Below are 25,406 nucleotides of genomic sequence, written 5' to 3' on the forward strand. Positions count from 1 at the left end.
GTTCTTCTGATGGATACAACTACCTGTGGATTCCTCACCTTATTAATAGTCCCAAAGCAGTACCGCACTCGGAGGTGGGTGCCTGACTGGTTACACCAAGAAATCCTGCAATACAGATCATGCAAAATGGCTGGCCCTCCTAACCTACGAGTCCAAGCAGTAATGCTTTGCAAAGGTGTAGAGGGACACCCAAGTTGCTGCCTTGCAAATATCCACCAGCGGAACCCGCCTTGCCAGGGCCGAAGTGGCGAACTTAGCCCTGGTGGAATGGGCTCTGATACCCTCAGGGGGAACCTTCTTTGCCAACGAGTAACAAACCTTGATACAGAGAATGACTGTCAGGGAATGCCTCCTTGTAGGAAAGTACCATCTTGCCTGGCATGTTACCCCCATTTTTCACTGTATATATGTTGTTTTAGTTGTATGTGTCACTGGGACCCTGGTAACCCAGGGCCCCAGTGCTCATAAGTGTGCCTGTATGTGTTACCTGTGTAGTGACTAACTGTCTCACTGAGGCTCTGCTAATCAGAACCTCAGTGGTTATGCTCTCTCATTTCTTTCCAAATTGTCACTGACAGGCTAGTGACCATTTTTACCAATTTACATTGGCTTACTGGAACACCCTTATAATCCCCTAGTATATGGTACTGAGGTACCCAGGGTATTGGGGTTCCAGGAGATCCCTATGGGCTGCAGCATTTCTTTTGCCACCCATAGGGAGCTCTGACAATTCTTACACAGGCCTGCCACTGCAGCCTGAGTGAAATAACGTCCACGTTATTTCACAGCCATTTTACACTGCACTTAAGTAACTTATAAGTCACCTATATGTCTAACCTTTACCTGGTAAAGGTTAGGTGCAAAGTTACTTAGTGTGAGGGCACCCTGGCACTAGCCAAGGTGCCCCCACATTGTTCAGAGCCAATTCACTGAACTTTGTGAGTGCGGGGACACCATTACACGCGTGCACTACATATAGGTCACTACCTATATGTAGCTTCACCATGGTAACTCCGAATATGGCCATGTAACATGTCTATGATCATGGAATTGCCCCCTCTATGCCATCCTGGCATTGTTGGTACAATTCCATGATCCCAGTGGTCTGTAGCACAGACCCTGGTACTGCCAGACTGCCCTTCCTGGGGTTTCTCTGCAGCTGCTGCTGCTGCCAACCCCTCAGACAGGCATCTGCCCTCCTGGGGTCCAGCCAGGCCTGGCCCAGGATGGCAGAACAAAGAACTTCCTCTGAGAGAGGGTGTGACACCCTCTCCCTTTGGAAAATGGTGTGAAGGCAGGGGAGGAGTAGCCTCCCCCAGCCTCTGGAAATGCTTTGTTGGGCACAGAGGTGCCCAATTCTGCATAAGCCAGTCTACACCGGTTCAGGGACCCCTTAGCCCCTGCTCTGGCGCGAAACTGGACAAAGGAAAGGGGAGTGACCACTCCCCTGACCTGCACCTCCCCTGGGAGGTGTCCAGAGCTCCTCCAGTGTGCTCCAGACCTCTGCCATCTTGGAAACAGAGGTGCTGCTGGCACACTGGACTGCTCTGAGTGGCCAGTGCCACCAGGTGACGTCAGAGACTCCTTGTGATAGGCTCCTTCAGGTGTTAGTAGCCTTTCCTCTCTCCTAGGTAGCCAAACCCTCTTTTCTGGCTATTTAGGGTCTCTGTCTCTGGGGAAACTCTAGATAACGAATGCATGAGCTCAGCCGAGTTCCTCTGCATCTCCCTCTTCACCTTCTGATAAGGAATCGACCGCTGACCGCGCTGGAAGCCTGCAAACCTGCAACATAGTAGCAAAGACGACTACTGCAACTCTGTAACGCTGATCCTGCCGCCTTCTCGACTGTTTTCCTGCTTGTGCATGCTGTGGGGGTAGTCTGCCTCCTCTCTGCACCAGAAGCTCCGAAGAAATCTCCCGTGGGTCGACGGAATCTTCCCCCTGCAACCGCAGGCACCAAAAAGCTGCATCTCCGGTCCCTTGGGTCTCCTCTCAGCACGACGAGCGAGGTCCCTCGAATCCAGCGACACCGTCCAAGTGACCCCCACAGTCCAGTGACTCTTCAGCCCAAGTTTGGTGGAGGTAAGTCCTTGCCTCACCTCGCTGGGCTGCATTGCTGGGAACCGCGACTTTGCAAGCTTCTCCGGCCCCTGTGCACTTCCGGCGGAAATCCTGTGTGCACAGCCAAGCCTGGGTCCACGGCACTCTAACCTGCATTGCACGACTTTCTAAGTTGGTCTCCGGCGACGTGGGACTCCTTTGTGCAACTTCGGCGAGCACCGTTTCACGCATCCTCGTAGTGCCTGTTTCTGGCACTTCTCCGGGTGCTACCTGCTTCAGTGAGGGCTCTTTGTCTTGCTCGACGTCCCCTCTCTCTGCAGGTCCAATTTGCGACCTCCTGGTCCCTCCTGGGCCCCAGCAGCGTCCAAAAACGCCAAACGCACGATTTGCGTGTAGCAAGGCTTGTTGGCGTCCATCCGGCGGGAAAACACTTCTGCACGACTCTCCAAGGCGTGGGGGATCCATCCTCCAAAGGGGAAGTCTCTAGCCCTTGTCGTTCCTGCAGTATTCACAGTTCTTCAGCCTAGTAAGAGCTTCTTTGCACCAACCGCTGGCATTTCTTGGGCATCTGCCCATCTCCGAGCTGCTTGTGACTTTTGGACTTGGTCCCCTTGTTCCACAGGTACCTTCAGACAGGAATCCATCGTTGTTGCATTACTGATTTGTGTTTTCCTTGCATTCTCCCTCTAACACGACTATTTTGTCCTTAGGGGAACTTTGGTGCACTTTGCACTCACTTTTCAGGGTCTTGGGGAGGGTTATTTTTCTAACTCTCACTATTTTCCAATAGTCCCAGCGACCCTCTACAAGGTCACATAGGTTTGGGGTCCATTCGTGGTTCGCATTCCACTTCTGGAGTATATGGTTTGTGTTGCCCCTATCCCTATGTTTCCCCATTGCATCCTATTGTAACTATACATTGTTTGCACTGTTTTCTAAGACTATACTGCATATTTTTGCTATTGTGTATATATATCTTGTGTATATTTCCTATCCTCTCACTGAGGGTACACTCTAAGATACTTTGGCATATTGTCATAAAAATAAAGTACCTTTATTTTTAGTATAACTGTGTATTGTGTTTTCTTATGATATTGTGCATATGACACTAAGTGGTACTGTAGTAGCTTCACACGTCTCCTAGTTCAGCCTAAGCTGCTCTGCTAAGCTACCATTATCTATCAGCCTAAACTGCTAGACACCCTATACACTAATAAGGGATAACTGGGCCTGGTGCAAGGTGCAAGTACCCCTTGGTACTCACTACAAGCCAGTCCAGCCTCCTACACTCCTTGGCATGGTTACCCCCTGACTTATTTGCAAAACCTTAGACATTGTAAGTGCAGGGTAGCCATAAGAGTATATAGTCTGAGAGTTTGTCAAACACAAACTCCACAGTTCCATAATGGCTACACTGAAATCTGGGAAGCTTGGTATCAAACTTCTCAGTACAATAAATGCACACTGATGCCAGTGTGGAATTTATTGTAACATGCACCAAGAGGGCATCTTAGAGATGCCCCCTGAATACCAATCCGACTTCTAGTGTGGGACTGACCAGTTTCTGCCAGCCTGCCACAACCAGACGAGTTGCTGGCCACATGGGGAGTGTGCCTTTGTCACTCTGTGGCCAGGAACAAAGCCTGCACTGGGTGGAGGTGCGTCACACCTCCCCCTGCAGGAACTGTAACACCTGGCTGTGAGCCTTAAAGGCTTACCCCCTTTGTTACAGTGCCCCAGGGTATCCCAGCTAGTGGAGATGCCCGCCCCTACGGCCACTGCCCTCACTTTGGCGGCAAGGCTGGAGGAGATAATTAGGAAAACAAGGAGGAGTCACCCACCAGTCAGGACAGCCCCTAAGGTGCCCTGAGCTGAGGTGACCCCTGCCTTTAGAAATCCTCCATCTTAGTTTTGGAGGATTCCCCCAATAGGATTAGGGATGTGCCCCCTCCCCTCAGGGAGGAGGCACAAAGAGGGTGTAGTCGTCCTCCAGGACAGTAGCCATTGGCTACTGCCCTCCCAGACCTAAACACACCCCTAAATTCAGTATTTAGGGGCACCCCAGAACCCAGGAAATCAGATTCCTGTAACCTGAACTACAGAGAAGGACTACTGACCTACAAGCCCTGCAGAGACGACGGAAGACAACTGCTTTGGCCCCAGCTCTACCGGCCTGTCTCTGGACTCGAAAACCTGCGACCAGCGACGCATCCAACAGGGACCAGCGACCTCTGAAGCCTCAGAGGATTGCCCTGAATCCCAGGACCAAGAAACTCCTGTGAGCAGTGGCTCTGTTCAACAACCTGCAACAATCTTGCAAGTTTTCCACAACTTTAAGGACCACCGGAAGCGTGAGACTTCACACACTGCACCCAACGCCCGCTCGAGATCCAGAGAACCAACACCTGAGGGAGGACTCCCCGGTGACTGCGATCCCGTGAGTAGCCCGAGATGACCCCCTGGACCTCCACAGTGACGCCTGCAGAGAGAATCCAGAGGCCCCAGCGACTGCTTGTAACAAAGGAACAGACGCCTGGACCAAGCAATGCACCTGCAGCCCCCAGGACCTGAAGGAACCGAACCTCAGTGCAGGAGTTACCCCCAGGCGACCCTCTGCCTAGCCCAGGTGGTGGCTGGCCCGAGAAGCCCCCCCGTACCTGCCTGCACCGCGAGAGTGCAATGTTTCCTATACATTGGAGAGTCCCTCCAATGTTTCCTATACAAAACCCGACGCCGCTTTGCACACTACACCCAGCCGCCCCTGTGCCGCTGAGGGTGTGCTTTGTGTGCCTACTTGTGTGTCCCCCCCTCCAGTGCTATACAAAACCCGCCTGGTCTGCCCCCGAGGACGCGGATAATTACCTGCTGGCAGACTGGAACCAGGGCACCCCTGTTCTCCATAGGACCCTGTGTGTTTTGGGCATCTCTTTGACCTCTGCACCTGACCGGCCCTGTGCTGCTGGTGTGGTAACTTTGGGGTTGCCTTGAACCCCCAACAGTGGGCTGCCTATGCCCAGGAACTGAGACTTGTAAGTGTCTTACCTCACAATCTAACCAATACTTACCTCCCCCAAGAACTGTTGATTTTTGCACGGTCTCCTTTTAAAATAGCTTATTGCCATTTTAACAAAGACTGTATAAGATATTGCTTTTGTTCAAAGTTCCTAACTTACCTGTGTGGAGTACCTTGCATTTTATGTATTTACTTCAAATCTTGAACTTGTGGTTCTAAAAATAAAGTAAGAAAATATATTTTTCTACACAAAAACCTATTGGCCTGGAGTAAGTCTTTGAGTGTGTGTTCCTCATTTATTGCCTGTGTGTGTACAACAAATGCTTAACACTACCCTCTGATAAGCCTACTGCTCGACCACACTACCACAAAATAGAGCATTAGAATTATCTAAATTTGCCACTATCTTACCTCTAAGGGGAACCTTTGGACTCTCTGCACACTATCTCTTACTTTGAGATAGTATATATAGAGCCAACTTCCTACAATGACTCTAAGGAAATGCCTCCTTGGCATGGTTACCCCTGACTTTTTGCCTTTGCTGATGCCAAGTTATGATTTGAAAATGTGCTGAGGCCTGCTAACCAGTCCCCAGCACCAGTGTTCTTTCCCTAACCTGTACCGTTGTCTCCACAAATGGCACACCCTGGCATCCAGCTAAGTCCCTTGTAACTGGTACCCCTGGTACCAAGGGCCCTGATGCCAGGTAAGGGCTGCAGCATGTCTTATGCCACCCTGGGGACCACTCACTCAGCACATGCACACTGCTTGCCAGCTTGTGTGTGCTGGTGGGGATAAAACGACTAAGTCGACATGGCACTCCCCTCAGGGTGCCATGCCAACCTCACACTGCCTATGACATAGATAAGTCACCCCTTTAGCAGGCCTTACAGCCCTAAGGCAGGATGCACTATACCATAGGTGAGGGCATAGGTGCATGAGCACTATGCCCCTACAGTGTCTAAGCAAAACCTTAGACATTGTAAGTGCAGGGTAGCCATAAGAGTATATGGTCTGGGAGTCTGTCGTACACGCACTCCACAGCACCATAATGGCTACACTGAAAACTGTGAAGTTTGGTATCAAACTTCTCAGCACAATAAATGCACACTGATGCCAGTGTACATTTTATTGTAAACTACACCCCAGAGGGCATCTTAGAGATGCCCCCTGAAAACATACCCGACTTCCAGTGTGGGCTGACTAGTTTTGCCAGCCTGCCACACACCAGACATGTTGCTGGCCACATAGGGAGAGTGCCTTTGTCACTCTGTGGCTAGTAACAAAGCCTGTACTGGGTGGAAGTGCTTCTCACCTCCCCCGGCAGGAACTGTAACACCTGGCGGTGAGCCTCAAAGGCTCACCCCCTTTGTTACAGCACCCAAGGGCACTCCAGCTAGTGGAGATGCCCGCCCCCTCCGGCCACGGTCCCACTTTTGGCGGCAAGGCCAGAGGAGATAATGAGAAAAGCACAGGAGTTGTCACTGGCCAGTCAGGACAGCACCTAAGGTGTCCTGAGCTGAAGTGACTCTGACTTTTAGAAATCCTCCATCTTGCAGATGGAGGATTCCCCCAATAGGATTAGGGATGTGCCTCCCCTCCCCTCAGGGAGGAGGCACAAAGAGGGTGTAGCCACCCTCAGGGCTAGTAGCCATTGGCTACTACCCCCCCAGACCTAAACACACCCCTAAACTGAGTATTTAGGGGCTCCCAGAACCTAGCAAGATAGATTCCTGCAACCTAAGACAAAGGAGGACTGCTGACCTGAAAGCCCTGCAGAGAAGACAGGGACACCAACTGCTTTGGCCCCAGCTCTACCGGCCTGTCTCCCCACTTCAAGAAAACTGCAACAGCGATGCGTTCCACAGGGTCCAGCAACCTCTGAAGCCTCAGAGGACTACCCTACATCTAAAAGGACCAAGAACTCCTGAGGACAGCGGCTCTGCTCCAAAGAAGAAACATATTTGCAACAAAGAAGCAACTTTTAAAGAACACACGTTTCCCACCGGAAGCGTGAGACTTTGCACCCGACGCCCCCGGCTCGACCTGCGGAGAAACACTACAGGGAGGACTCCCCGGCGACTGCGACCCAGTGAGTAGCCAGAGTTGACCCTCCTGACCTCCCCCAGCGACGCCTGCAGAGGGAATCCAGAGGCTCCCCCTGACCGCGACTGCCTGCTTTAAAGAACCCGACGCCTGGTAAAGACACTGCACCCGCAGCCCCCAGGTCCTGAAGGATCCGACCTCTAGTGCAGAAGCGACCCCAAGGAGCCCCTCCCCTTGCCTGCCTGCTTCGCTGAAGAGACCCCTGGGTCTCCCATTGAACTCCATTGTAAACCCGACGCCTGTTTGCACTCTGCACCCGGCCGCCCCCGTGCCTCTGACGGTGTATTATTTGTGCTGACTTGTGCCCCCCCCCGGTGCCCTACAAAACCCCCCTGGTCTGCCCTCCGAAGACGCGATTACTTACCTGCTGACAGACTGGAACCAGGGAACCCCCTTCTCCATTGAAGCCTGTGTGTTTTGGCCACCACTTTGACCTCTGCACCTGACCGGCCCTGAGCTGCTGGTGTGGTAACTTTGGGGTTGCTCTGAACCCCCAACGGTGGGCTACCTTGGACCCAACTTTGAACCCCATAGGTGGTTTACTTACTTGCAAAACTAACAAACACTTACCTCCCCCAGGAACTGTTGAAAATTGCACTGTCTAGTTTTAAAATAGCTATATGCCATTTGTGTGAAAACTGTATATGCTATTTTGCTAATTCAAAGTTCCTAAAGTTCCTAAGTGAAATACCTTTAATTTGAAGTATTACTTGTAAATCTTGAACCTGTGGCTCTTAAAATAAACTAAGAAAATATATTTTTCTATACAAAAACCTATTGGCCTGGAATTGTCATTGAGTGTGTGTTCCTCATTTATTGACTGTGTGTGTACAACAAATGCTTAACACTACCCTCTGATAAGCCTACTGCTCGACCACACTACCACAAAATAGAGCATTAGAATTCTCTTTTTGCCACTATCTTACCTCTAAGGGGAACCCTTGGACTCTGTGCATGCTATTTCTGACTTTGAAATAGTGCATACAGAGCCAACTTCCTACAATCCAGTACTGCCCCTATGAGCAGGAGGCGTTGAGAGGGATGCAGGTGAGACTTGGGTACATTTATCGTAAAGCCCAGAGTGAATAACAACTGAGTTGTCATCAGCAAGTGACGCAACACAAGCTCTGGAGACTTGGCTTTGATCAACCAATCATCCAGGTAAGGGAATACCGACATCCCTTTCCTTCGGAGACTTGCTGCCACCACTTCCATCCCCTTCGTTAAGACTCGAGGTGCTGAATTAAGACCAAACGGAAGGACCGCAAACTGGCAGTGTTGCAACCCCACCACAAACCGGAGATACTTCCTGTGCGACTTGAGTATAGGGATACGAAAGTAAGCATCCTGCAAGTCGACAGACACCATCCAATCCTCTTTGTTCAGCGCCAGAAGTACCTGTGACAGAGTCGGCATCAGGAATTTTTCCTGTTTGAGGAACCAATTCAAATTCCTCAGGTCCAGGATTGGTCTCAAAAGACCGTCCTTCTTGGGGATCAAGAAGTATCTTGAATAACAACCGTGACCCCTTTCCTGCTCTGGAACCAACTCCATCGCACCTTCTGACAACAGGATCTGAACCTCCTGCTGCAACAACAGGAGATGGTCTTCTGAACAAAACAAGGGACGGGGAGGGATGGAAGGGGGAAACTCCTGAAAAAGGAGACCATATCCTTTCCTCACAATGTCTGATGTAATTAACTCCCACTTGTGGAGAAAAAGACGTAATCTTCCCCTACAGGAGAAGTGTGGTTGAAAATGGGCAGAAAACTAGGGCTGCTTCCCTTGTTGTCCTCCAGAGGAAGAGGATGATGCAGGGTGTTGCTGGGTTGCCCCTCTTGTCCGAACCCTCCCCCGCCATCTAAAGGATCTATAAGGGAGGCTGGTAGACTGTTGGACTGTGGACTGGGGTCTCCCACGGTAAACGTCTCAATGCCCAAACCCCCTAAACCTCTGAAAGGACCTAAAAGGGGTAGCAGAGGAGGCTTGCAGACCCAAAGACTTTGCTGTAGCCCGACTGTCTTTATAGCGATCTAGGGCAGAGTCAGCTTTATCACCAAAATGTTTTTCCCCATCAAAGGGCAAGTCCAGGAGAGCAGTCTGTACATCCAGAGGAAGAACCAGAGGACCTCAACCATGCGTGCCGCCTGATAGCAATATAGAGGTACCCATTATCCTGCCCTGCGCATCTGTGGAATCCAGGCCAGACTGGATTATCGGTTTTGCTGCAGCCTGAGCATCCGATAGGAGTTGTCGAAGTTGTTCCTGCACCTCCTGCGGCAGGTCAGGAAACATAGCCCTAGCTGAATACATCAGGGCGTGGACATATCTGCCAAGAACAAAGGTAGTATTTGCTGCCTTACTGGCCATTCTGCAAGAAGAAAAGGTTTTCTTAGCCAACTGCTCCATCCTTTTGGATTCCCTGTCCGACAGAATCACAGGGAAGGAGCCTGGTGCAGACCGTGTGGAACAAGAGGCCTGAACAACCAGACTCTCTGGGGTAGGATGTTTTGATAAGAACCCCGGATCACCAGGCGCCACTCTGTACCTTCTTGCCACAGACCTATTGACAGCCGGTGACGACACAGACTTCCTCCATAGCTCTAAGATAGGCTCCGCAAGAGCATCATTAAACTGAAGCAATGGATCAGCCGAAGTAGAAGAAGGGTGCAGGACCTCAGTCAAAATATTTGTTTTGATCTCTGCAGCAGGCAACGGAAGATCCAAAAAATGTGCCATCTTCCTAATCACAGTATGGAAAGAGGCCACCTCCTCCGTAAACTCCCCTGGCGAAGAAAAGTCCCATTCCGGTGAAGTGTCAAGCCCACTAGCTGAATCCAGCCTTTGATATTCTCCCAAGGGCTCCACAATCTCCCCTTCTTCCAAAAACTGCTGCTGGTACTCTTCCTCTTCCAAAAGTCTCAACGCCTTTCTACGTGACCTCAGCCTGGCCTCTAACCTTGGCGTCGACATAGAATGAGCCGATGTCGATGACACCGGCTTCAAAACTGCAAGGTGCAGAACAAGAGAAGAAGGCTGACTTCCGTCTAACCCGGCATCCGGATCCAAAGCCGGCGCGGATCCCAGCGGCGCCGTGGACACCTGAGGCTCCATCATCAGGGTTGACTGACGGGGCGAAGAGATCGGTCTAGAAGGTGACGTCATCGGAACCGCAGGACCTCGAGGCGACTTCATTGGTGCTGAACTGGCACCCTCAGCCGGATAGAAGGGCATAAATTGTGCCGCCTTGTAAGGAGCCAGGGAGCCCAACGAAAATGCTAACGGACCCGTGGGACCAGCCGGTGCCATAGCATTAAACATAGAAAACATGGCATTTAAAAATGCCGCCGGATCCGCTCCCGGAGCCGAGAAGGCAGGATACCGCTGGTCTCCATGTTGCACCTGCGCTTGCTGGACATCCGAATCCTGTGCAGCAGGTGAAAATCGAGGACTTTCTGGAGGTGCAACTACCTCGAAGACCGACGGCGCCGGAGAAGCCTGAGGGCTCCGAGGTTGTGCAGTCAAAGTCAGACTAACCTCCCACGTCGTACGACACCACCGAGATGGAGACCTTGATCTTGAACGGCTCCGAGCGACGCAGAGTGTCATGACGACGTCCCTCTTGTGTTTGTTCGACAAAGTGTGAGAAGAGGACCTGTGATGACTCATGTCCCTTCTTTGCCTTGGCCAAAAAGAGTTTGGCCTCCCTTTTCTTCAGAGCCTTAGGATTCATGCTATGGCAGGATACACACTCCTCGACGTCATGCTCGGAGCTCAAACACCAAAGGCAACCATCATGAGGGTAGGTAACAGACATGCGACCCCCGCACTTTCGACATGGCTTAAATCCCGACTTCCTAGGAGGAGACATTGTAACCAGAAACAGGATAATTAGTAAGAAGATGGAACACCTTCAACATTAGCGTCGAAGGCACGGAAAAAAGGGAACCGACGTCAGCATGCTGGCGAGGACCTCTTATTGGCACAGTGACGTCAGACGGAGTCGCGTGGAGCTGTGCAATTGTGATGTCGACGTGGAGAGCTGGGAAGAAGATTTTCCGTCAGAGCTGGCGCATGGGAGAATTCATAAGGTGAGGAATCCACAGTTAGTTGTATCCATCAGAAAGTTGTGGATGCTGCCCCCACAGGCAACTCACAGGCAGCAGGCACAGGAGTCGTAGTGAAGCCCACTCAGCACACCTGGAAAGGCGTCCCATCTCGCTGGAACAGTAAACAGGAGGCCACGCCTTCCAGGGAAGAGTGCTGGAAACGGGGGCTACATGGAGCCTGAAGATTAGTCGGGAGACGAGCCAACAAGCCTTGGTAGCTGCAAGAGTCGTGGTGCACAAGAGTACCATCCTGCATAACAGGCAAAGACTCACCACCTCTAAAGTTGGATAGCTGGTAGAGGGGACCAAGGGGACCAGTCAGGACGACGACCTGTGATGCAGGATCAAAAGAGTTGAAGGAGAGGACCCAGGCAAACAGTTGTCGTTGCAGTTGGTGCCTGTAAATGCAGGTGAGTGACTCCCTCACTCCAAGGGAGATTCCTTCATGCTACTTGGTGCAGACTGAAGACTTACCAACCTCAAAGGATGGACACCCGTTGAAATGCTGAGGCTGCTGGAAGGAGCCAGAGAAACAATGTTGCAGAGCAAAGTTGTCACTGGAGCTGCAGACTGTAGGTTCCTGTGAAGTCCAGATGTGGTTCCAGTGGCCAGACGTCAAAATAAACGTTGCAGAGGAGTCCTGCTGAACTCTTGCACGTTGAATCTGAAGACCCACCCAAGCGAAACCCTAAATAGCTATGGAAGGGGGACTGGTCAACTTGCAAGGTGTAAGGAAATGCCTCCTTGGCATGGTTGCCCCCTGACTTTTTGCCTTTGCTGATGCTATGTTTACAATTGAAAGTGTGCTGAGGCCTGCTAACCAGGCCCCAGCACCAGTGTTCTTTCCCTAACCTGTACTTTTGTATCCACAATTGGCAGACCCTGGCATCCAGATAAGTCCCTTGTAACTGGTACTGCTAGTACCAAGGGCCCTGATGCCAAGGAAGGTCTCTAAGGGCTGCAGCATGTCTTATGCCACCCTGGAGACCTCTCACTCAGCACAGACACACTGCTTGCCAGCTTGTGTGTGCTAGTGAGAACAAAACGAGTAAGTCGACATGGCACTCCCCTCAGGGTGCCATGCCAGCCTCTCACTGCCTATGCAAGTATAGGTCAGTCACCCCTCTAGCAGGCCTTACAGCCCTAAGGCAGGGTGCACTATACCATAGGTGAGGGTACCAGTGCATGAGCCTGGTACCCCTACAGTGTCTAAACAAAACCTTAGACATTGTAAGTGCAGGGTAGCCATAAGAGTATATGGTCTGGGAGTTTGTCAAACACGAACTCCACAGCACCATAATGGCTACACTGAAAACTGGGAAGTTTGGTATCAAACTTCTCAGCACAATAAATGCACACTGATGCCAGTGTACATTTTATTGCAAAATACACCCCAGAGGGCACCTTAGAGGTGCCCCCTGAAACTTAACCGACTATCTGTGTAGGCTGACTGGTTCCAGCAGCCTGCCACACTAGAGACATGTTGCTGGCCCCATGGGGAGAGTGCCTTTGTCACTCTGAGGCCAGTAACAAAGCCTGCACTGGGTGGAGATGCTAACACCTCCCCCAGGCAGGAGCTGTAACACCTGGCGGTGAGCCTCAAAGGCTCACCCCTTTGTCACAGCACCGCAGGACACTCCAGCTAGTGGAGTTGCCCGCCCCCTCCGGCCCCGGCCCCCACTTTTGGCGGCAAGGCCGGAGAAAATAATGAGAATAACAAGGAGGAGTCACTGGCCAGTCAGGACAGCCCCTAAGGTGTCCTGAGCTGAGGTGACTCTAACTTTTAGAAATCCTCCATCTTGCAGATGGAGGATTCCCCCAATAGGATTAGGGATGTGACCCCCTCCCCTTGGGAGGAGGCACAAAGAGGGTGTACTCACCCTCAGGGCTAGTAGCCATTGGCTACTAACCCCCCAGACCTAAACACGCCCTTAAATTGAGTATTTAAGGGCTCCCCTGAACCTAAAGATTTAGATTCCTGCAACAACAAGAAGAAGGACTGCCTAGCTGAAAACCCCTGCAGAGGAAGACCAGAAGACAACAACTGCCTTGGCTCCAGAAACTCACCGGCCTGTCTCCTGCCTTCCAAAGAACTCTGCTCCAGCGACGCCTTCCAAAGGGACCAGCGACCTCTGAATCCTCTGAGGACTGCCCTGCTTCGACGACGACAAGAAACTCCCGAGGACAGCGGACCTGCTCCAAAAAGACTGCAACTTTATCCAAAGGAGCAGCTTTAAAGACCCCTGCAATCTCCCCGCAAGAGGAGTGAGACTTGCAACACTGCACCCGGCGACCCCGACTCGGCTGGTGGAGAACCAACACCTCAGGGAGGACCCCCGGACTACTCTACGACTGTGAGTACCAAAACCTGTCCCCCCTGAGCCCCCACAGCGCCGCCTGCAGAGGGAATCCCGAGGCTTCCCCTGACCGCGACTCTCTGAAACCTAAGTCCCGACTCCTGGAAAAGACCCTGCACCCGCAGCCCCCAGGACCTGAAGGACCGGACTTTCACTGCAGAAGTGACCCCCAGGAGTCCCTCTCCCTTGCCCAAGTGGAGGTTTCCCCGAGGAAGCCCCCCCTTGCCTGCCTGCAGCGCTGAAGAGATCCCTTGATCTCTCATTGACTTCCATTGCGAACCCGACGCTTGTTCTAACACTGCACCCGGCCGCCCCCGCGCCGCTGAGGGTGAAATTTCTGTGTGGGCTTGTGTCCCCCCCCGGTGCCCTACAAAACCCCCCTGGTCTGCCCTCCGAAGACGCGGGTACTTACCTGCTGGCAGACTGGAACCGGGGCACCCCCTTCTCTCCATTGAAGCCTATGCGTTTTGGGCACCACTTTGAACTCTGCACCTGACCGGCCCTGAGCTGCTGGTGTGGTAACTTTGGGGTTGCTCTGAACCCCCAACGGTGGGCTACCTTGGACCAAGAACTGAACCCTGTAAGTGTCTTACTTACCTGGTAAAACTAACAAAAACTTACCTCCCCCAGGAACTGTGAAAATTGCACTAAGTGTCCACTTTTGAAATAGCTATTTGTGAATAACTTGAAAAGTATACATGCAATTGAAATGATTCAAAGTTCCTAATGTACTTACCTGCAATACCTTTCAAACAAGATATTACATGTTAAATTTGAACCTGTGGTTCTTAAAATAAACTAAGAAAATATATTTTTCTATACAAAACCTATTGGCTGGATTTGTCTCTGAGTGTGTGTACCTCATTTATTGTCTAGGTGTATGTACAACAAATGCTTAACACTACTCCTTGGATAAGCCTACTGCTCGACCACACTACCACAAAATAGAGCATTAGTATTATCTCTTTTTACCACTATTTTACCTCTAAGGGGAACCCTTGGACTCTGTGCATGCTATTCCTTACTTTGAAATAGCACATACAGAGCCAACTTCCTACACAAGGTGACCACTTATCAGGAGGGGGCTGTGACATCACCCACCTGACCTGGTAACTCAGAAGCTCCCAGAGGCCTCAGCACTCCCTGGATTCAAGATGGCAGAACCAAGGAGCCATCTGGAGGAGCTCTGGCCAGCACCCCTTGGTTGGTGATGGACAGGGGAGTGGTAACTCCCCTTTTCATTGTCCAGTTTTGCGCCAGAGGAGGGACAGGAGGTCTCTGAACCAGTGCAGACTGGTTTATGCAAGAAGGGCACCAAATGTGCCCTTCAAAACATAGCAGTAGCTTGGGGGTCTGTCTCTCCCAAGCCATGTAACACCTATTTTCAAAGGGAGAGTTGCCTAGGGCAGAAACTTGAATGAGGAGTGGGAGCAGAGTGGGCTGCCTGGAAAACCCGACAAGGCTGGGAGGAGCAATAATGGGAGGTCCTCTAAAAGCTCACAGAGTGCATGGAATTATACAATAAATACTGGCATTAGTATTGGGGTATGATTCTGACATATTTGATACCAAACATGCCCAGGTTCTGAGTTACCATTATGTACCTGGACACAGGTAGTGTGACCTGTGTCCAGTACACAGGTAAACTGGCTTCCCCGCTATTACGAAATCCAAGGCAATGGAAACTGGAATTCGTAGGGGCACCTCTGATCCTGGAGTGGTGCCCTCACACACAGGGACTTGCACCCCACCCTCTGGGCTAGGAGGGCCTACCACAGGGGTGACTCAAAGTGACCTGGTGTAATGACCTGTGGTGAAAGGGTGCATGTACCTTTTTATGCAGGCTGCAATGGCAGGCCTGCAAGCACATTTTTCATGGGCTCCTATGGGTGGCATGATACATGCTGCAGCCCATAGAGGACCCCTGATGTCCCAATGCCCTGGGTACTGTAGTAACATACTAGGGACATATAAGGCGACACCAGTATGCTAACTGTGGTCGTAGGCAACCAAATTTCGAGGGAAGAGCGCGCAATCATTGTGGTCCTGATTAGCAGGATCCAAGTGAAAAGTGGTGGTAACCATGCCAAAAAGAGGGTACTTTGCTGCAGGAAGGACACAACCCCATACCTGAAGAGGCTGCCAAGGGTCTGCCTGGTGTCTGGATGGCAATCCTCTCAGTGGCTGAAGAGTCAGCACCAGGATCAGCGAAGCTGTGAATGTAATGGTCTACGCCGCAGGAAGGCCATGGCCGGAATGCCCTCTGCCACACCTTAGGCCTATACTGTGTTCATATAATAAATCCTACGGTGTTCTTGGAACAGGTCTAACCTGATAATGTGTCTAAAAATGGAGGAATGGCTCCTCGAGCAGCAATACTACTTAAAATATCATGTACCGAAAATGACAGCCTTGAATGAGCACAGAAGGACTGATAAAATGTGCAGGGAGAAACACTACATCTTCTCAGGAAGAAGCAGCTGATTAAAATTTAACAACGAGCTATAAGCTGAATGCGATAAAAAAAATGAAAATAATAAAAAAGTGCCTATGCGTAGAAGTCATAGGCTATGGGCCTAATGCTAAAATAAGTTTGCGGAGAACAGGCACTAAGAAGAACCCAGAAGAGGACCACTGGGGATGGTGCCAGGAAAATACTTTCCCTTACTATGTGCGTTGGTTTGATGAGTAGTGGAAGACTTCTTTTCTTGTGGTATAATAACTTCTCCTTTGAGGATATGGTGGAGGGACAAACTTGAGGGGCATTTTGATCTCTGTTGTGGCCTCATTTGAAGGCTGCTCCTAAGGCCCTCTTCAGAACGAATCAAACATTTTTGCCAGAAATTTCTTGTCAGCCTTAGGGTGCATATGACTGTGGTCGCATGACAACGTATTATGCTGTGCAACGGAAGTACTGTCCTTCGGCAATTAGATCTCCACATGGAACTCCAGCTGGTGGCCATCTGATCTACGACCAACACCTACCCCCACAGACCACGCAAGAAATCTAGGGATCATCATGGACTACAAGCTCAACATGACAGCTCAAGTCAACAGAAAGTGTACCTCCTGCTTTCACATGCTATGCATGCTGTGTAAAATCTTTACATGATTGCCTTAGAACACCATTCGGACTGTCACGCAAGCGCTCGTCACCAGCAGGCTGGATTACAGCAACCCTCTACACCGGAATCTCCAAACAACCCCTACACAAACTCAAGACCATTCAGAACACTGCTGCAAGACTCCTACTCCACGTTCCACGCCACACCCATCTCACACCACACCTCAGGAAGCTTCACTGACTCCCCATTCACAAGTGCAGCCAATTCAAACTTCTCATGCACAAATACAGAGCCCTACACAACACAGGACCAGAATAACTCAACAGCCACTTAAGGTTCACCAAACCACCAGTCACCTAGGCTCCTCCTCACCCTTACTCATTCCCAACATCCCCAAAATCGAAACTGGAGCTCACTCATTTTTCACTTAAGACATGGAACAAGATTCCTTTACACATCAGAGACTCCTCCTCACTTCTTGAGTTCTGCAAGAAGCTGAATACTTAGCTCTTCACATAAGCAGCGTGGGGGACCACAAAACAACATATTTACCCAAGCGCCTCAATACTCTCTAGAGTGATTAGTGCGCTATATAAATCAGTATAGCGCAACATGTCTTCTATCGAGACACCGCTGACAGTTGTGATGTGGGTCTGTGATGATCATCTGTCCATCGCAATGCTGAGAGGGTTTAAAGCTTGAGCGTTTCATGGTAGACTATCCCCACTGCAGCAAACAGACAAACTTTGATTTTGTAAGAACTCTTCTCATCAGGTGTGAGAATGAAGCTCCAGATCGCATTTATAAGAGAGTAGTAAAAAGAAAAACAAATTGCTATTGAGACTTTCCCAAGGATTTATGACTTTACATTTGATGCTTCAACAGTCTACATCACCTTAGGGTGTAGAGATATATTGTGAACATTTTCCAGATCTCATCTGCACCTTGAAATATTTAAAGGTTAGAAGCAAAAAAATTAAAAAAGACGTTAACAGAAGCAATATTACACCACTAGTGTCTCATTCCCTTTTCTTTCATAGCTATCTCACTTTTCTTTCGGAACTAACTCTTCAAACCCTTGTCATCAAAAAGAACATAACTTGGGAAAACATATTATGAATAGTAGAGGTGTTTGCATACACTGACCACCGACAGATGCCTGGAAACCGGACACCTACCTTGAAGTTGGCGAGGCTGTCCCACTGGCTGCCCCATTGTAACCTGGCGAAGATGTGGCCCAGACAGAGTTAACCTATTGCCGTGAAGCTGGAAGGTGATGGGTTTAGTGCCGGGCATGTTCTGAACTGGTCGATTTGCAAGAGAAGCGAGCTGTGCAATGCTGATAACTTCACCAGCTGTAAAGAGGAGGCAAACAAAGTACCAATTATTAAATGACAATCACTAAAAATATGCCAGCTAGTGCAATATCAAAAACAACAGGAAATCAACAGTAACCACTGTAGGAAAGTACCCTCTTTTTAGCACAGTTATCCCCACTTTATGCCTGCTGTCAGTGTCTTGACTGGTTTCACTGGGATCCTGCTAACTAGGACCCCAGTGATTGTGTTCTCTATCTCTAAATTTGTTTGCTTAGGACTTTGCACAGCCCACAATTGGCAAACTGGTACCCCCATTTAAATTCCTAATATATGGTACATAGGTACCCGGGGAATTGGGCCACCAAGAGATCCTCATGGGCTGCAGCATGTATTGTGCCACCCATAAAAGCCCATGCAAAATGTGCCTGAAGGCCTACCACTGCATCCTGTGTGAAAACCTGCATGCACCCTTTTACTACAGGCCAAGGCACCAGGTCATTGTAAGTCACTCATATGGTAGACCCTCCTAGCCCAGAGGGCAGGGTGCCTATACCTGTATATGAGGGGACCCCTGCATGAGCAGACATGCCCCTACAAACTCCAGCTTCATTTCACTGGACTTCGTGAGTATGGGGAAGCCATTTTACCCGTGTACTGGACTGTGTCCAGCTACATATTTGTAACTCCGAAAATGGGCATGTTTGTTATCAAACATGTTCGAATCATACCGAAATACTCTTGCCAGTATTGGTTGAAGGATTCCATGCACTCTGGAGGCTTCTTAAAGGACCCACAGCATTGCTCCTACTAGCCTTCTGGGGATTTCCAGGCAGCCCGCGCTGCTGCCACCCCTCAGACATGTTTGTACTATCTTGCTGCTTGACCAGCTCAGGCACAGGAAGGCAGAACAAAGTATTTCCTGTAGGAAAGCGAGGTAACATCCTCTCCCTTTGGAAACAGGTGTTACATGGTTTGGGAGAGGTAGCCTCCCCAAGCCACTGGTATGCTTCGAAGGGCACATTTGGTGCCCTCCTTGCATAAACCAGTCTGCACCGGCTCAAGGACTTCCAGTCCCTGCTCTGGCGCAAAACCAGACAATGGAAAGGGGAGTGACCACTTCCCTGTCCTTCACCAACCTGGGGGATGGGTGGGGGGGTTGCCCAGAGCTCCTATAGGTGGCCACTTGATTCTGCCATCTTGAAACAAAGGTGCACAGAGGCCTCTAGGAACATATGAGTGGCCAGGCCAGGCAGGTGACGTCACAGCTCCGTCCTGATAGGTGGTCACTTTGATAGGTGACCAATCATCCTTCCTGGGCTATTTAGTATCTCGCTCTTGGGTGGGTCCTCAAATTCGATGTACAGGACTCCAGCAGGACTCCTCTGCATCGTTTACTCCGACCTATGGCCACTGGAACCGCAAGTGTACTCCACAGGAACCTACAACCCAGCGCTACAGTAACGACTCTGCTCTGCAACATTGTTTCTCCGGCTCCTTCCAGAACTTGCAACATTTCCTCGGCTGTGCATCCTCTGAGGGAGACAAGTCTTCGGTCTGCACCAAGGAGCAAGAAGGAATCTCCCTTGGAGTGAAGGAGTAGCTCCCCTGCATCCGCAGGACCTACTAAAAAGACGACTGGCTGCATGGATCTCCTCTCATCCTGAGCTGCATAGATCCTACATCACGGGCGGTGGTCCAGAGTAGTACTCTGGGTCCTCTCTGCCAGCGGTTCAGCTTTGGTGGAGGTAAGCACCCTTACCTTCCCACGCAGGACAGTACACCATGTACCGCATCCCTTTCAGCTGTCAAGGCTTGTTTGCATCTCCTCCAAAGTATCCTAAGACTACATGCACCGTCAGCTCCCAGCACTGCTTCCTGCAACGCACAGCCCTCTTGTGTTTCTCTTGTGGCGTGGGACCCTTCTCCAGTTGTGCTGCATGGGCTCTTCTGCGAATCCTGTGTCTCCCCCGTCCTGTGGGACTCCTGTGGGTGCTGCCTCTGTTCATGTGGGCTCTCTGTGTCACTGAGGGTCCCCTCGGACTCCCCCTTCTGGGCTGAGTCCTCCTGGGCCTTGCAGGTCCTCGGCTGCTCCACTTTCCGACAACCACAACATTTGTATTTGACAAGACTTGTTGGTGGAATTCCTGCACCAAACCCGACACCACATCTTCCAGCTTATGACATCGTCTGCACCTCTCAGGAACTCTTCGACAACTAGAGGGCTGTAGTGCTGACTTTCACATCACTTTCGACTCCTGGACTTGGTCCCGTTCTTCAACAGGTATTCCTCTTCAGGAAGACACTACTTGATTTCTTGCAGTCTTGTCTGGGTGTTGCATTTTCTTCTTTTCTTTTGGGTGGTCTGGGGAAAATCCACTAACTTACTCCTTACTTCCTGGTTGATAAGGGGCACTGTGGTGCTTACCTTTGGGGTTTCCTAGTACCCCCAGCTCCCCTCTATACATTCCACTTACATAGGTGGGGGGTCCTATTTTTTTGTATATAGTTTGTGCTCCCCCTAGGGTCTCTACTGTCTAACTGCATTTGCACTGTTTTCTATCACTTTCCATGCCTATTTCTGCAACTAGTGTATTTATTTACTGTGTTACTTAGCCCCTTTTTGTAACACTCATCCTCCCTGCACTATGAACTGATTTCTAGAGAAAGGATACTTTCCTCCAAGGGCCCTAGTTTTGGCGCACCATTCTCAGATTTTTTCATGGCTCCGCGCTACTGGTGTGGAAAGTCGTGAAAAGAAATTGACGTCAGTGCGCCGGGGTGGCGCCTATATACGACCATGACATGACCACAATACCCGCGGAGTCGACCGATGCCACCCAATGGTGCGAAGGTATACCGCTCGAAGAGAAAATCTCCACATAGTCTGACACCTGGGAAAATTCCAAGGTAAGGAAGCAGCAACTAGAATATGTCTCTACCAGATGGAAAATGTCACTTACCCAGTGTACATCTGTTTGTGGCATGAGACGCTGCAGATTCACAGGCTGTGCATTATCCTGCCATCTAGTGTTGGGCTCGGAGTGTTACAAGTTATTTTTCTTCGAAGAAGTCTTTGAGTCACGAGACCGAGGGACTCCTCCCTTTCGGCTCCATTGCGCATGGGCGTCGACTCCATCTTAGATTGTTTTCCCCGCAGAAGGTGAGGTAGGAGTTGAGTATACTAGAGGTGCCCATGCAATGGAGTAGGTATGTATGGACATAATGTGTATTAAAATAATATTTATTTACAAATTTACAATTTTCATTCAACTAATAATGGCTACAGGCTCCCGGGGAGGTGGGAAGGCGCATGTGAATCTGCAGCGTCTCATGCCACAAACAGATGTACACTGGGTAAGTGACATTTTCCTTTCGGTGGCATGTGTAGCTGCAGATACACATGCTGTGCATAGACTAATAAACAGTAATCTCCCCAAAACGTGGTCGCTTAGCCTGTAGGAGTTGAAGTTGTCTGAAATAATGTTAATACGGCCTGTCCTACTGTGGCTTGTTGCGTTGCTAACACATCTACACAGTAATGCTTAGTGAGTGTATGAGGCGTAGACCAGGTGGCTGCCTTACAAATTTCCGTCATAGGTCTATTCCCAAGAAAAGCCATTGTGGCGCCTTTCTTCCTACTCGTATGTGCTCTTGGTGTAATAGGTATATCTCTTTTTGCTTTAATATAGCAAGTTTGAATACATTTAACTATCCATCTGGTGATGCCTTGTTTGGATATAGGATTACCTGCATGAGGTTTTTGGAAGGCTACAAACAATTGTTTTGTTTTACAAAATTGTTTTGTTCTGTCAATGTAATATATTATTGCTCTCTTTATGTCTAATGTATGTAAGGCTCTTTCGGCTACTGAGTCTGGTTGCGGAAAGAAGACTGGGAGTTCCATTGTTTGGTTTAGGTGGAATGGTGATATGACCTTTGGTAGGAATTTGGGATTTGTATGGAGAAAAACTTTATGTTTATGTATTTGTATAAAGGGTTCTTGAATAGTAAATGCTTGTATCTCACTTACTCCTCTAAGTGATGTGATAGCTATTAGGAAGGCAACTTTACAAGTTAAGTATTGCATCTCACAAGAGTGCATGGGTTTGAATGGTGGTCCTAAGGTTCCACGAAGGTACTGGTGGTGTCCTTAGGGGTATGATTCTTTTTAGTCCCTCCATAAATGCTTTGATGACTGGGATTCTAAAAAGGGATGTTGTATGTGTAATCTTCAGATAGGCAGATATTGCAGTGAGATGTATTTTAATGGAAGAGAATGCTAGATTAGATTTTTGTAAGTGTAATAAGTAGCTTACAATGTTCTTTGTGGAGGCATGTAGTGGTTAAATCTGATTAGTGTGGCAGTAGTAAACAAATCTTTTCCATCTGTTTGCGTAACAATGTCTTGTCGTAGGTTTTCTAGCTTGTTTAATGACCTCCATACACTCTTGTGTAAGGTTTAAATGTCCGAATTCTAAGACTTCAGGAGCCAGATTGCTAGATTGAGCGATGCTGGATTAGGGTGTCTGATCTGTTGTTTGTGTTGTGTTAACAGATCTGGTATGTTTGGTAATTTGATGTGAGGTACTACTGATAAGTCCAACAGTGTGGTGTACCACGGTTGGCGAGCCCAGGTTGGTGCTATGAGTATTAGTTTGAGTTTGTTTTGACTTAGTTTGTTGACCAGATAAGGAATGAGTGGGAGAGGGGGAAAAGCGTAAGCAAATATCCCTGACCAACTGATCCACAGTGCATTGCCCTTGGACTGAGGGTGTGGATACCTGGACGCGAAGATTTGGCATTTTGCGTTTTCTTTTGTTGCGAATAGTTCTATGTTTGGTGTTCCCCAGCGGAGGAAGTGATCCTGTAGGATCTGGGGATGGATTTCCCATTCGTGAGTTTTCTGGTGATCTCGACTGAGATTGTCAGCTAACTGGTTCTGAATGCCTGGTATGTATTGTGCTATCAGGCAAATGTGATTGTGAATTGCCCAATGCCAAATTTGTTGTGCTAAGACAGTTGTGACGAGTATGTCCCCCCTTGTTTGTTGAGATAATACATTGTTGTCATGTTGTTGGTTTTGACAAGAATGTGTTTGTGGGCTACCAGTGGTTGAAATGCTTTTAGTGCTAGAAACACTGCTAGCAGTTCCAAATGATTTATGTGAAGTTTTTGTTGATTGTCCCATTGACCCTGTATGCTGTGCTTGTTGAGGTGTGCTCCCCACCCCATCATGGAAGCATCTGTTGTGATCACAGCTTGAGGCACTGGGTCTTGGAATGGACGCCCTTGGTTTAAAGTTATAGGGTTCCACCATTGAAGCGAGAAGTGTGTTTGGCGGTCTATCAACACTAGATCTTGAAGTTGACCATGTGCTTGTGTCCATTGTTTTGCTAGGGACTGTTGTAAGGGCCGCATGTGTAATCTTGCGTTTGGGGCAATGGCTATGCATGAAGACATCATGCCTAGAAGTTTCATTACAAACCTTACTGGGTAGTGTTGGTTTGACTGTATGCTTGATGTTATATTTTGGAACGCTTGGACCCTTTGTGGACCTGGAGTGGCAATTGCTTTTTGTGTGTTGAGTATTGATCCCAAGTATTGTTGTATTTGGGATGGTTGCAGATGTGATTTATGGTAATTTATAGAGAACCCTAGTGTGTGTAGAGTTTCTATAACGTATTGTGTGCGAAGAAGACACTGTTGTTGAGTGTTGGTTTTTATTAGCCAGTCGTCTAAGTATGGGAATACGTGCATGTGCTGTCTCCTTATGTGAGCGGCTACTACTGCTAGGCATTTTGTGAATACCGTTGGGGCTGTTATCCCCGAACGGTAACACTTTGAATTGATAGTGTATGCCGTGTATTCCAAACCTTAAGTATTTTCTGTGAGAAGGATGGATGGGTATGTGAAAGTACGCATCCTTGAGATCCAATGTTGACATGTAGTCCTCCTTTTTTAGTAAGGGAACCACGTCTTGAAGTGTTACCATATGGAAGTGGTCTGACTTGATGAAGAGATTCAGTGTTCTGAGAACTAAGGTAGGCCTTAACGTTTTGTCCTTCTTTGGAATTAGGAAATATAGTGAGTAGACGCCTGTTCCTTTCTGATGGTTGGGTATTAGCTCTATTGCTTGTTTTTGTAGTAGTGCTTGGACCTCTATTTGTAATAGGTCTAAGTGTTGTTTGGAAAGATTGTGTGCCCTTGGAGGCACATCTGGCAGGACATTTTTGAATTCTATGCAATAACCATGTTGGATTATGGCTAGGACCCATGCGTCCATGGTAATGTGTGTCCAGTTCTGATAGTATGCGGTAAGTCTCCCCCCCACTGGTGATAAGTGTTGGGGTTTTGTGACATTGGAGTCACTTTTTAGTTTGGCTTGTTTTAGGTGTCTGGAACTTTCCCCTTCCTCTTGGGAATTGTCCTCCTCTATATGAGCCACGAAACCCTCCCCTCTGGTATTGTGCCTGATAGGTGGGTCTGGTTTGATAGGTGGAAGGCTCTGGTGTTTGCATCCGAAACCCCCCTCTGAATTGTGGCTTTCTAAATGTGCCTCCGCCTTGTGGGGAGTAGAGCGCGCCCATGGCTTTGGCCGTGTCCGTGTCTTTCTTTAACTTTTCAATTGCTGTGTCCACTTCCGGCCCAAACAATTGTTCTTGGTTAAAAGGCATGTTCAACACCGCTTGTTGGATCTCTGGCTTGAATCCTGAGTTTCTTAACCATCCATGCCTGCAAATGGTTACCGCAGTGTTGACCGTTCGTGCTGCCGTGTCTGCCGAGTCTAGTGCAGACCTTATTTGGTTGTTGGATATTGCCTGTCCTTCTTCCACAACCTGCTGGGCACGTTTCTGGTGTTCTTTAGGCAAGTGTTGTATAATGTGTTGCATCTCGTTCCAGTGTGCCCTATCGTAGCGAGCAAGTAGGGCTTGCGAATTAGCGATCCGCCACTGATTGGCTGCCTGTGCTGCCACTCGTTTGCCCGCTGCGTCAAACTTTCTACTCTCTTTGTCAGGCGGTGGAGCGTCTCCTGATGATTGAGAGTTTGTCCTTTTTCTTGCTGCTCCTACAACCACCGAGTCCGGTGTAAGTTGTTGTGTTATAAACACAGGATCCGTTGTGGGAGGCTTGTACTTCTCCACCCTAGGCGTGATGGCCCTTCCTTTATCTGGCTCCTGGAATACTTGTTTTGCATGTTTGAGCATACCCGGGAGCATTGGCAGACTCTGGCAGGAAGCGTGGGTGGATGCCAAGGTGTTGAACAGGAAATCATCCTCAACAGGCTCAGAATGCATTGCTACGTTGTGGAACGTAGCTTCCCTGGATAGTACCTGCGTATATGCAGTACTGTCCTCTGGAGGTGACGGCTTTGTTGG

The 25,406-nt window shown here is 49.3% G+C and overlaps 1 protein-coding gene across 1 annotated transcript in view; it reads right to left on the reverse strand.

Moving 5' to 3' along the window:
* Nucleotides 1-25,406, reverse strand: part of SRCAP (Snf2 related CREBBP activator protein) — a 1,275,580-nt gene that overhangs the window by 409,804 nt on the left and 840,370 nt on the right. Inside the window, exon 22 of the mRNA XM_069201690.1 lies at nucleotides 17,890-18,066. Coding sequence (XP_069057791.1) covers nucleotides 17,890-18,066 — 177 coding nt within the window. The remainder of the gene's footprint in view (nucleotides 1-17,889; nucleotides 18,067-25,406) is intronic.

This window comes from Pleurodeles waltl, chromosome 7 (assembly GCF_031143425.1).
Source record: "Pleurodeles waltl isolate 20211129_DDA chromosome 7, aPleWal1.hap1.20221129, whole genome shotgun sequence".
Lineage (NCBI taxonomy): Eukaryota > Metazoa > Chordata > Amphibia > Caudata > Salamandridae > Pleurodeles > Pleurodeles waltl.